Source organism: Myiozetetes cayanensis, unplaced genomic scaffold (genome assembly GCF_022539395.1).
Source record: "Myiozetetes cayanensis isolate MyiCay16 unplaced genomic scaffold, myiCay2020 scf12, whole genome shotgun sequence".
Lineage (NCBI taxonomy): Eukaryota > Metazoa > Chordata > Aves > Passeriformes > Tyrannidae > Myiozetetes > Myiozetetes cayanensis.
Window position 1 is genome coordinate 19,534,441 of NW_026086826.1, and position 12,374 is coordinate 19,546,814.

Here is a 12,374-nt window from a genome sequence, read left to right on the forward strand (position 1 = left end):
TAATTGTTTATGAGTCAATAGGCTGGGAGTGGGCAAGAAGCTGTGAGGGGACACAGCTGGGACAGCCATCCCAAATTAACTAGAGAGATATTCCATACCCTATGATGTCATACTCAGTACTAAAAGCTGTTGCCAGCTGGGATGACCACTACTTTCTCCACTTTATTTTTGCAATGGAAGTATCCAGAAATATTTATCACCTGGTAAAAGTATCTAAACATTCCAGGGATTAAATATTTGGTTACTTACAGGAGGCCCATCAGAACCAGGAAGGCCAGGAAGGCCAGGCTTGCCTTGTGGTCCCTAAATGCAGTAAAAGACACACATCTTAAGAACAACAGCAAACATGTCAAACACATTTGTCTTTAAGAGCTAAGGATATAAAACGCAGTTATACCTAAATCCCTTGATATGGATATGAAGGATAAACCAAAAATATAAGAAAACTCAAGCCAGAAAAGCACTGCCATATATATAAGTGCAAGGCCAGTACTTCTGTAGCCGACACAAATCACCCATGTTTTTTTAATGAGATGCTTGCCTGAGAAGAAGCTTTGGAATTTCCCTATGAACATGCACACACATAACACAAGATGGGGAAGAATTCTCCAGTGTATAAAATTAACTGTTATTTAGAATTTCAGGAATGAAAGGATTGGCCAGTGAAAGATACCAAGTTCAAGAGGCAGAGCAGAAGTTACAGAACTCCAGAGCTTGTCACTGAAAGGCACGATACGCCTTTGTGAGAGCCTAGGAAATGCACACATGGTGGAAATAGTCCCATTTTGCTAGAACAACGCTTCTTAGGCACACTGACAGGTAAAAAGTATGCATATTATTTCCTAAAATTTCCTTCAATTTCTCCAAAAGAATACAGTAAACAGTGAAGAGGAGAAAAATCAAAGAAGAATGAATTGAGCAGGAATTCAGCAAAAAGGCGAGAAAGGTAAAATTAGTGTAAAATTCAATAGTGATCTTTTTAAAATTACCAGAAGATACATTTCAAGCCACAAGAACATGTACAAACAGATCAGAAATCAACACCAAATAACTCTACAGTATGCCAATTACACTGCAGAGTTATGTCAAACTATAATCTTTGGAAAAAGAACAGAATCAGACCTCATTAGGTAAAACTTTGTCATAAAAAAGAGATTAACAAAAGTAATTTTTGCAGCTTCCTCTAAATTTAGTTAACAAATGAGTACATGCTGATTAATATTGTAGATGGGATTCTGAAGCTAATAACAGAAAATTAAACCAAAATAAAGGGAGGAAGTTATGCTTGTGAAAAAGTGTATATGAGAGGAAAGCCAGGCCTCCACTGGTTATTCATTTACTTGATGATTTTGGGAAGATCTCCTGATTTTTACATTTAGGTTACTATTCCATAAAAGATAGCAAAGCCTTCAAGCTCATAAACAAGGTTGTTGCACAGAACTGACTGGGAAATAACAAAATAAGGCTGTAACTTACTTTTTCACCAGGAGGCCCAATAGGACCTTGAGGACCAGGAAGCCCCTGTTAGAAAGAAACCAGTGTGAGAAACCAGGGAGAACAATATACATACATTCACCCTACTAAAGGTCCCTCATTAATCTGTTTAAACACACTGGCAAATATAAGTGGCTTTTTTTCCCCTTACAAGTTAGATCAGTTTTGTGTGAGCCTTTTGCACAAGCCACTATTCTGGCAGTAGGTCTGTAACAAGATCCTATTCAGAACCCTCCTCCAGGTGTGGCCATTCCTGCTGCATTCCAGCAACACTGAATGAGTCATTTTTCTCCTGAATGAAAAATCCCTCTGAAAACTTGCTTAAAAACTCTGCTCCCACTGCCCTCAGCACATTTGCAGCATTATTTATAAAATCCTTGAAGCTTTATCAGTTTTGCACATGAAAAGCTAACCTTTTAGTAATTTCCATTTATTAAACATTTGCCACATATTACATCGTATTTCTTGGGAGTTATTTTACACTTACTTGTGGGCCTGGAATTCCTTGCTGACCAGGAGGTCCTGGTTCCCCTTGAGGACCCTATCGTGCAAAAAAATAGTAGGGCATTAGGTTTGCATTTCTGCACTACAGATCTTCATTGTCAGGACTAAAAGGAATACAAACTCATCATTGTTCCTCCCTTTTTAAAGTCTACCACCAACTTTCTATCCAGTATGATATTTTTTCATGCTAATGAATATCATGACCTTTTCTTTAATAGAGAATAACTGCCCACACATAGGACCTAAGCACTGGAGTCCATGGTGCTAAAGGAGCTTGAGAGAAATCATGGTTAGGCCTTTTGGCTGAAAACTAAGTAACAGAAGGCTTCTCTTTTCTATATAAAATCATAATAAACCTAAATATTTTGACAGAAAAGTTTAATTCAATGGAATGGACACTATAGTAGCAGGTATGGGAGGACGTACAAAGGATTCTTAGAATCTACTCCCTTCTAATTCCCAATTTACTACTCACCATGTTTCCTTTTGGGCCTGGTGGTCCATCAATACCTGCAATGCCCTACAACAAACAATAAAAACATGAGCAACTTTCAGTGGACTTCCAGTTTTTTCTTCTGGAAATTGCAAATACAGATTGACTCATACGTACAGGTTGTCCAGGGGGACCAGGTGTTCCTCTGGGGCCCAGTAATCCCCGTGGACCCTGTAAGAGAAGAAACACCTATTAACACCTGCATGACTTTTCTGAACAGAGACACCCACGAGCAAGACTGGGCAAGGGGTGTAATAAGGAGTAGGAAGGATGAAGGGAAGGCAGCATGGGCGTTTAGGAAGAAAGAAAGAAAGGAAAAAGCTCACCGATAACAGATTCTCCTCAAGGACACCCTATGTCTGAATAGGATTTCAGTGGAAGGGAAAGCTCTGATTTAGCTGCTATATTGTCATTTCAGAGAAAGGTAGGAGATTGCTATTTATATTTCCAGGTGTAGAACATTAGAACAGCATCTTGCACTAAAGTTTCAGATGTGTCTTGGTCTGGAAGTCTGACCTGAACAGTAGCATTCATATTTATATTCCTGTCTTCTGAAAACATGATGATGTGTCATACTCTATACTACTGTTCTAAGTTTAAAATAGTGTTTTTATTTTTAGTAAAGATCCAATAAATAATTAAAAATTGCTAATAATTTTATTATAATAAATGCAAGGCAGTCTGGAAACCAAAATCAGATTTGTTCCTCTTACCCCTAGAAATTTCCACAAAAGGTCAGTGGCTATTGTCCTAAATAAGGAGAACAAGATTTGAGTCTATAACAAAATCTTTTGGCTTTATACTATGTAAATGAATATTAGATTTCATCATTTGGGTCATCATTCATGTCATGCCGCTAAAGTAGGCAGAATTGAGTCTCCAGTGTCCTCATGTATGATATAGTCACAAATCACTGACACTCTGTAGCAACTTAGTTGTACTTCGTGAGTAAGCAGCCGTATATCAGACATTTAGGGTAAAACTCTCCTTTCTGAGGCTTGATTTCTTGCCTGCAATGCAGAACTCTGTTCTGCAGTGACAGCACCTGCAGAATTCCAACTGACAGGAGTGGAAATTCTGCATGTGAAACATGTGAAACAATGAAGCACAGTAGTGTGAAAAAAGGGGAGAATCCAGGTTTTATGTTCTAATAAATAGATGTTTAAAAAAATTTTTAAAAGAAACAGGGGTTTGGTTATATTCTCATGTATCAAGGACTGCAGTGACTGATTTTACACAACAGGATAAGAAATAGCCTTTTCGATTCTGGAAGTGGTATATACTTGGCTGGACATATCCCTGACTGAATTTTAATTGTGTAAGTGGTGTTTCATCCCTAACAAAACTATTAATTTGTTCGTTTTTCAGACAGAATCACTATTCTCTATATACACACACATGCAATAATTTTTATACCTGGAATTCAGAACTGTTCAACAGAAAGGAAAAAATCTGAAAGTGACTTTTGTTTCTAACAGAAACAGAAGAATAAGAAAGAATTGCTTACAGCTTCACCTGGAAGACCTCTTGGTCCAACTTCCCCATCTTCTCCCTGTTTTTGTACAAAAGGAAAACAAGTTTAAGAAAAAAAATGAACATGTATTGTGACCATGTTCCCATTACATGAGGATTCCTTTAGATTTTCCTGTGTGAATAGCAACTTACTCTTGACCCATCTTCACCAGGTAAGCCAGGAGGTCCCTGTGGGCCACGGTCTCCCTGTAGAACAAGGAAAGTCATTAAAATAACATCTGCTGTTGGACACAATAATGGATGGGAAAGGAAATGAAAACAAATGCGTTAGCTGAAGTTTGATGTGTCAAAACATGTCTTGACATGGTGATACAAATCTGAAGGTTATAGCACTCAGTAAAATCTTCCATTACATTAGTATAAAAACAAATGAAACAATTAATTATTTGTGTTTGTAAAACTTCACTCTGTAACATTTTCTACTGCTACAAAAGGTAGTGTTACCCACATTTTCCTTTGTCTCATCAACACCTCCCCTCTTCCTCTACACAGTGTATTAGTGCCAGTAAAATAGGGCTTGTGTACATGGGTCAGAAGTTAATAAACCAATAGCTGGGCCCTAGAATACACATAGCAAAGTTTACTGACCACCTTTCAGAGTCACACACCCTGGCACCATCCACGAAGAGCCTTGGGACTGATTTGTCTGAGGCTTTGGAAGGCAGCCAGACTTCCACACTTCCCCTCAAAGGTTTGGGCTTTTCAAGTCTACATATGCAGAGCCTCAGTAGATTCTGGCCCATATTTTAGGGTTTATTTTTCTTTCCCAATTCCTAAAGAGAACTAGTGTGCTACGTAACTCAAACACCACCGACTGACCTCCTTGTGGGCCGCGGGTTTTTAGACTGTGACTTCCTTCTGGCATTGGACAACAACCAAGTATTCATGCTGTTTACCTTCATTTTATCAGTGTTTCCAAGGAGCCTGACCACTGCTGTGGATTCTGGTAGAGATATATGGACTCACTGTTTAGTGGCTCTGTTCTTTACACTTTCAAGCTTTCCTAGGGAATTTTAGGTAACTTCCTCGTATACCCAAGGGTACATCCCCCAAATAGAAGAGTAATGCACCTAGTAAATCCAAATAAGAAAAGTTCAAAGCCACAGATACTGAGGTTAAAAGAAATATTGCACCATGTAGTGTGATCTGCCCTACGCTGGAAACCAGAGAACCTCATCCAGTAACTTCTCTCTGACAACTTGTGTTTGACAGAGGCATAGCCTCAGAGAGACATGCAATTTGCAACTCAGAGGTGCAATATGACTAATTCTAAAACCAGTCCTAAAACTTCTACTCTAAAGATATGGGTTTTCAACATCTACTCTTTTACAGCTGAAATATAACTACAACAGAAAAATCACTTCCCTTGTCTTGCTGTGCTTATTATTGCAAGCCAAAGAGAACTGAACATTTGCATTATTTGTCAGTATATGTGATTCCAAGAGCCACAGCCATCTGATCTGGCTTTGAACTGAGGCTGCTTTCACAAAGATCACAATGTGTACATTTACAGAAGATTCCCACAGAAACACAAGAAAGTAGTGATTTTTCTGTAGTGGGATGAAAGAAATGATGAAAAGAAGTCACTATTTCTATTATTATTTTGCAAATTTCAATCCAAACTTATTCTTCTGTTTTAGGGGGAGATTTTTTTTTTTTTTTTTTTATGACTTGGAAGGTGCCACAGACAATTCTAATATTCCACACTGGAAAGCAGACACACATTCCCTGATTCAGACCAGATTTCTGCTCAGCCCTCAGAGTTCAGCAGTGGCAAGTGCTTAATGCCGAGCCCCCTCTGCTGTTCACCTGCTGAGCACGCTGGGTTTCAATTATGTGATGCACTCATTGCTTTAGAGTCTTTAAGTAAGAGGTGATGATGAAAGAGGAATAAAAAGTTTTTTATGACACCAGAAGTTCTTTCCCCATTGCAAACAAAACTCAAAGCAGTATCCTTGGATGCTCTTAAAAAGAACTACATTACAGTTCAGTAGCCAACACAGTTGAGATTTTCTAGGAAGTGCAACTGTGCTTACTCACTGAAGGATGACGTAATATTTCTTGGTCATCGAGCTTTAGCACATCTGGAAATGGTTTTGTTGACATTCCCATTCACTGTTTCTTTTGTGATGCACTGCACTTACCAGGACAACAGTAAAGAGGGGACATTCAGGCACACTGTTGCTAGCACCTACAATTAGGGGTATAATCTAAAGCAGAAATCCCTGACTGTAATTATTTCTACACTATGTAGGCAAAGATAAAATCTCATCTCATAGATTTGTATGGCATAAGGAGCAAGTATATTAGTTGTTTTAAATATTACTACAAGTTTTCCTAACTTATCTGACATGCCTGTGATCTTTCTTTAAGTGTCAGTTGCTGGAATAAGCCACACTAAAAAATTCAGTCTGCAATTCAAATATTCATATGCATTTTTTTGAGCAAGCTTCTCAGCAGGTTAAAATTTGTCATGGTCCTGATACAGAAACTTCATGTATTGAAGTTTCTATTACTATTTCCTTTACAATCACAGTAAGTCCAATAGGCAAATTCCTTAACTAAGAAAAATTAGAGCAAAACCTAGCTGAAGATGTGATCTGTTGTCTGTTGATTGATATTACTAAATAGTTTCATGAAGAATGCATTGCCTGACCGTACAGATATTATTCTGTAGTGTGAAAAGCATGAAACCCCCTGTTTGAACTTTCCCCCTAGTTCTTAGTGCTATTCTTAATGAATAGTGCATTATTTCTGTGACAGTATCAATTTGGTGTTGTATAAATACACATATTCTTCTTCTTACCCTGTTACCTTTGTCACCAGGGAGGCCAGGAAGGCCATCAAATCCTCTGTCACCCTAGGGAAGAAGAAATCGCAGCTTTAGGAAATGACTATTACATTATGTATTGCTTACTCTGAATAAACTGTGCCTTCCCTCTACAAGCTAATTTCTACCCTTGGTTACCTGTACACTTCTGTTTTTAAATTAAACACATGGGGTTGAGCATATAGATCAAATTCACAAACTTTGCTTCTACGCATTGTAGCAAGAGAAGATGTCACATCAACTTTTTCCCTGTGCTGTAATTACACTATATATAAAAAGAAGTCCACACTGAAATTAAAATCTTGACTCTAGCTGCACTTTGCAGTTGCAAAACTGAATTTACTATTACTGATATTCTGTAATTAGAAACTGACTGGAGAGAGAGGAATAGTGCCCCAAGAATCAAGTTTCTTCACGGTCAGACTACTAGCCATTAACATTAATTACCATATTTTAAATGGATGATTCATTCTCAGCTCCTGCATCTGGCCCAGCTATCTGAAATCTCAGTATTTTCACTTAAGAGAAGAATTTTGAGTTGGCCTGGATGAAACTGTGGTACCAACATAAAATCTGTCTAGCCCACTCCAAGACTGAAATAAAGCCTCAGGTCTCATTATTATTTTTACCTTTGCACCAGGTTCTCCTGGCATTCCTCTGGCTCCATCAGCTCCAGGACGTCCCTGCAAAAGCCAAAAGGGGCAAACATTTGAAAATGCAGTGGAATCAGTTAATATTTAAATAAAAACTATTTACCCAGAGAAGAACTGACCTACATGCTACCTACCCTTTTGCCAGCTTTTCCACTTGGACCAGGGGCACCTTGAACACCACGAGGACCCTGAATTTAAAGAGTGCAATTCTTAGAATCAAATTAATGTCAGTAAAAAGTTAGTTAAAAACCTCACCTCAAGAACAAGATAAGATTTTTTTATACACAAGGGCTGCTTTTTTCCCCCCAAAAGATGGATTCTGGCTCCCAAATTCCCATTAGTTTTAAAGGAACATGGGCATCCAAACTGGCCTTAGCACTATCAATTTTAACACTAGTTTTCATGAGATGGCACTATACATGGCATTATTCATCCTTTTAACATAAAAGTTCATCACATTCTTTCCATGGCTTTGGAGATCTCAGTCCTGTAGTTTGAAAAACCTTCTTCCTCTCATGCCAAAATTTAGTCATATTACAAATATTTGATGAAAACTAAGAGTGCTTATTTCAGGTCCCTAACTTATACACAAACATGAGTTGTGCTGGTAAACAGCTCACATGCTGTCTTAGCTTTACACAACATAGTTTTAAGTAGAGGGAGACTGAAAAACCTAATTCCTTTTGACTTTTCAAACCTAATTCCTATGACTTTTCAAACATATATAATGACGTTTGATGGCTGTGTGGGCATGACTGTAGAAATTTTCTCACCCTCCATCCAAATGCAGGTGAAAAAAGCAATGGTAAGGACTAGCCATCCAAAAATAATTTCAGTGCTCTTTAACATCAGTGCACAGAAGTTTATATAATAGTAAGCTGAAAAGCAAAGCATGCACTATTCCTAAGGACTTATTCTTGCTATGTCACATCTTTCTTGAAAATAGGCTCTCTAATTATGAATTAAATTCAACCTCCCACACCTTATGAGATCTGATAAGATCAGAGCCCCAGGTCATACAGTTGCAGACTAACGTGATTATTGAACAGAGAAAAGGGCCTGAAGTGACAATATTAAAACAGGTTTTCAAGTGATAACACTCTACATGGGACAATTGCTCTTTGTTATACAAAGATTGTTACTTCCATATTTCAAAATGAACAATCAAGCTACTGATTTTAATTAAGATGTTAATATTGATCAAGCTATTGAATTTAATTAAGATAGTATTATAAAAGCTATTTTTCTTCAATTGCATGCAGAAAGCATATGATTGATTTCTTCTAATTGATATGAAAACTTTTTTTTTAAGATAAACACTCTCAAACATAACAGGGAATATTATTGTACCTGGGGACCTGGTTCACCACTTTCACCTTTAGCACCTGCTGCTCCAGGTCCACCCTTGATGAAAAAAAGCAACATATATTGTTGAAATGCACAAAAGTCTCCTTAAAATAATAAGTTACTTTCTATTTCTATACATGAATTACAGGGAGCAATAACAATCTTCTATTCAGCAGGAGGTATGAATTTACCATTTGAATCTACAGATAGCCATGATATATCATTGTCTAGACACTGGTTCTAGGTAGGTAAAAATAGTTCTTACTGAAGAGAACTCCCATTGATTTGAAGGAGATCAAATTTAACTCTTTGTTCCATATTAATATTTGAGAGCTAAATGAGCACAGTAAGAACATAAGTAATGCAAACAGAAGTGCATCCTTCATAGGGAAAGCAACAGAAGCAAAAGCCACCTCTTTTTACTTTTATCTATTTCTGTGTTGTACAGAAAATAACACTCTGAGTTCAATTCGAAGATCACTACAGTCAAAGAAAAATACCCTGTCTAATCTTATAATGAATTTCAGTGATGTTTTAATGAAGTCCTTTATGCATCTGGCCCTGCAGAAGTGGAGAATCTATATAACTACATCCCTTTATTATTATGAAATGATGATATAGATTTTAAGAGTAAATTTTACTCATAAAGAGGCCTAAAGCAGATATTCATCCAGGGCAAGGTACTGTACATGGAATCTAGGGCAGAACTAGTCAAAGTAAATTAGGAGTCTCACAAAAACAGACAAAACAAACCAAAAAAATCTTGGCATGCACACATAAAATACAGGCTCAGGGAAAGAACATGCAGGAGTTTACTACTATGTGCAAAAGCATTTTTGCATTTCTGACCTTTGAAACAAATTGTGACTTGATCTGTGTATTTAATATGAAACAAATGTTGCAGACCTTTGAAAATTGATAATCCTCCTATGCTCACTATTGTGAACTTTGAAAGAAAAAAGTAATCTCATGGTTTGCCTTAGTGCTGAGTCTCCCACTCTGGGGTGGAAAGATTCCCATTGACCTTATAGGTATTGAGAGAAAGTCAAGTCCTAAGCAAACTGAAAATCAGATCCCAAACTGGTACTGGCAGTGGAAAGAAGATTGGCTTTGGCAGGTGGTGACCGTCTCTTTGAGTTTCTCTGATGTAAGTTCTTCTTTTAATTAATATCATTGATTACGTTTAATATTTGTAGGCAGAAGTTTATTTTGTATGCTGTGTTTATTAATCACGTGAACTCCAGACTTGGTTGAGGCTACACTGGGGCTTTGACACTGCTATGTTTAAGGTTTTTAGTAACTAATACATTTGTAAATGTATCTTTTATTTCACAAAATGCAATTCATATTAGGAGTAAAAGCTCCAACTTTTCCATTGTTAAAAGAAGCTAGGCAAACAGTTTACAGATCAAGAAACTTGCTTTTGCAACTGTAGGCAAAAAATGTTGCTAGATCAAAGAGTTGGATTTCTAGAGCCTCCTGGTGGTTTAGAAGCAAAACAACTATTAATATTATTCATTTGTTGGACTTTGCATACAGAAATTTATAAAGGCTTTTAAAACATGAAAGCATGAGTATGATGTATGATGCCAGGTTACACCACTGTCAATATTATAACAGTTTTTACAACTTACTCCTTGCTTACAGAAGTTCTGTAGTTTTTTTGTCTATACATACTGAATGTTACCCTGCAGTTCACTTGATTTAAATATACTGCTGGAAATAGTGTATGAGTTTGTTAAATAGATGAAATATGTTTGACTATTTGTAAGTATTGCATATCTAATCATGATGAATCAGGAGTCTGTGAGACAAATTCTCTGCTTGGTAGCAACTATTTACTTTGGAAGAATTACTCTAGAGAAGAATTGCTCTTGTACAGATCTGCTTAAAAATACAAGCAAAGTAAACAGACTCTGTATAAATATTAAGCTTTTTTAACATCCACAGGGCCATTTCCAGATCATTTGGTATTAGCAATCAAGTAAAATTCAAGACTAAAATTAAAAAAGTATAATTCTTTTAGAAATCTGCAGAGCTCTTAAATGCTTAAAGGAATGCCTCTTAAAAACTTTCCAGATTCCTCCTAAATTTTGAGCAAAAGTGATTCTGCACACTCTTTAGTATCTCCTACTCTGGAGCTTCACACTGACCACAAGAACTTGTATTAATGTTATTATAGAGATGACTGACTGTAGAGACATATGTAATTATCTATGTAAAACTATTCACTACTTTTGCAAGTCTACCAGTGTGCTCTACCCAAACACCACAAAATCTACAATAAAAACCAATTTAGTATTCAGGTTACATTGCAGGCCTTGAATAAGAATACAAACTCTGGCTTTAATTATATTATATCAATTTCAAATAAAATAAGTACAAATACAGAGGTGTAGGCAAGACCAGAATGGGATCCATGGACTGCATTACTGTGTTCTTAAACCTGTGTCCCTGCTTTGTTCACATACCACAGGACCCGGTCTTCCAGTGAGTCCCATAGGACCAGGTGGACCTCTCATAGCAATCTGAGAAAACAAACAAACAGAACAAGAGGTATCATGGGAAAAGCTGTGAGCCAGCATACATATTCTATATTAATATGGTTTCCCAATGTGTTAGCAAATAGCCCCCATCTCTGACTTCACATCCTGCATGATATAAAACAGATTGGGTTTTGGAGCTGTACCCTCGTGGCAGTTTTGTCTGCAGGCTCCTTGTGCTCACCCTAGCTTGCTGAAGAATAGCTTGTGCTTGAGCTTCCTGAGCTGAGATTGTAGGGCCTTTCTCACCATCTCCACCGAAGCGGAACTGCAAACATAAACACAAGGAAAGGGCTCAGAATTTATCAAATCAAAATCATATTTGTTTTTTTGCTGGAACTGTGCAAACCACTTCAAAGACAAAAGGTTACAGTTTAGTTCATTCCACTGACTTCAGAAGATCCAGGCCACTGGATCCAAGATGAATATAAAGTCACTGGTAATAGGTTAGAATTGAAGTCTAAATCTAATCCCTGAAGAGAAAATATTTTCTTCATTTCATAGGATTTTGGTTTTCATTTTGTTTGTTTGCTTGATTATTTGTTTCAAAAAGAGGCCAAAATAGACTCTCAATTTTCTGCAAAACTTCAATAAAAATAGCTATCAAAATTAATTATTTCTCTGTACATTGGTTGTTACCCACAGAAAAAAAAATGCAATTCAATTTAGGGCAGATTTAAATTTGAAAAATGTTTGGTATCTTAAATAAAAGAGTTTTGTGTCATTTCTGATAATTTCAAAATAAATTACAGAATAAAATTTAAGTACTCATTCCCGTGGTTCTGGACTGTTATTGCTCATGGAACTTCTAGCAGAAGCTTTGCAATGTTGCAGAAATGCTAAGCTGCAACAAGAAGCACAGCTTTCCAAAGGTATGGCATAGGCACACTGGATATCAAGGCCACAAATCTTTCACTTCCCACAACAGCTTATCCAGCTGGCCTATGCCCAGAGTTCACATGGATCTTTTGCATATA

The 12,374-nt window shown here is 37.0% G+C and overlaps 1 protein-coding gene across 7 annotated transcripts in view; it reads right to left on the reverse strand.

The window, feature by feature from the left end:
* COL11A1 (collagen type XI alpha 1 chain) overlaps window positions 1-12,374 on the reverse strand; it is a 131,622-nt gene that overhangs the window by 67,548 nt on the left and 51,700 nt on the right. For all 7 annotated transcript variants that reach the window (XM_050306663.1, XM_050306667.1, XM_050306664.1 and 4 more), the window contains 13 exons: window positions 11,582-11,665; window positions 11,326-11,382; window positions 8,858-8,911; window positions 7,642-7,695; window positions 7,484-7,537; window positions 6,831-6,884; window positions 4,157-4,210; window positions 3,999-4,043; window positions 2,609-2,662; window positions 2,474-2,518; window positions 1,982-2,035; window positions 1,477-1,521; window positions 250-303 (listed from right to left, as the gene is read on the reverse strand). In XM_050306663.1, coding sequence (XP_050162620.1) covers window positions 250-303; window positions 1,477-1,521; window positions 1,982-2,035; window positions 2,474-2,518; window positions 2,609-2,662; window positions 3,999-4,043; window positions 4,157-4,210; window positions 6,831-6,884; window positions 7,484-7,537; window positions 7,642-7,695; window positions 8,858-8,911; window positions 11,326-11,382; window positions 11,582-11,665 — 708 coding nt within the window. The remainder of the gene's footprint in view (window positions 1-249; window positions 304-1,476; window positions 1,522-1,981; window positions 2,036-2,473; window positions 2,519-2,608; window positions 2,663-3,998; window positions 4,044-4,156; window positions 4,211-6,830; window positions 6,885-7,483; window positions 7,538-7,641; window positions 7,696-8,857; window positions 8,912-11,325; window positions 11,383-11,581; window positions 11,666-12,374) is intronic.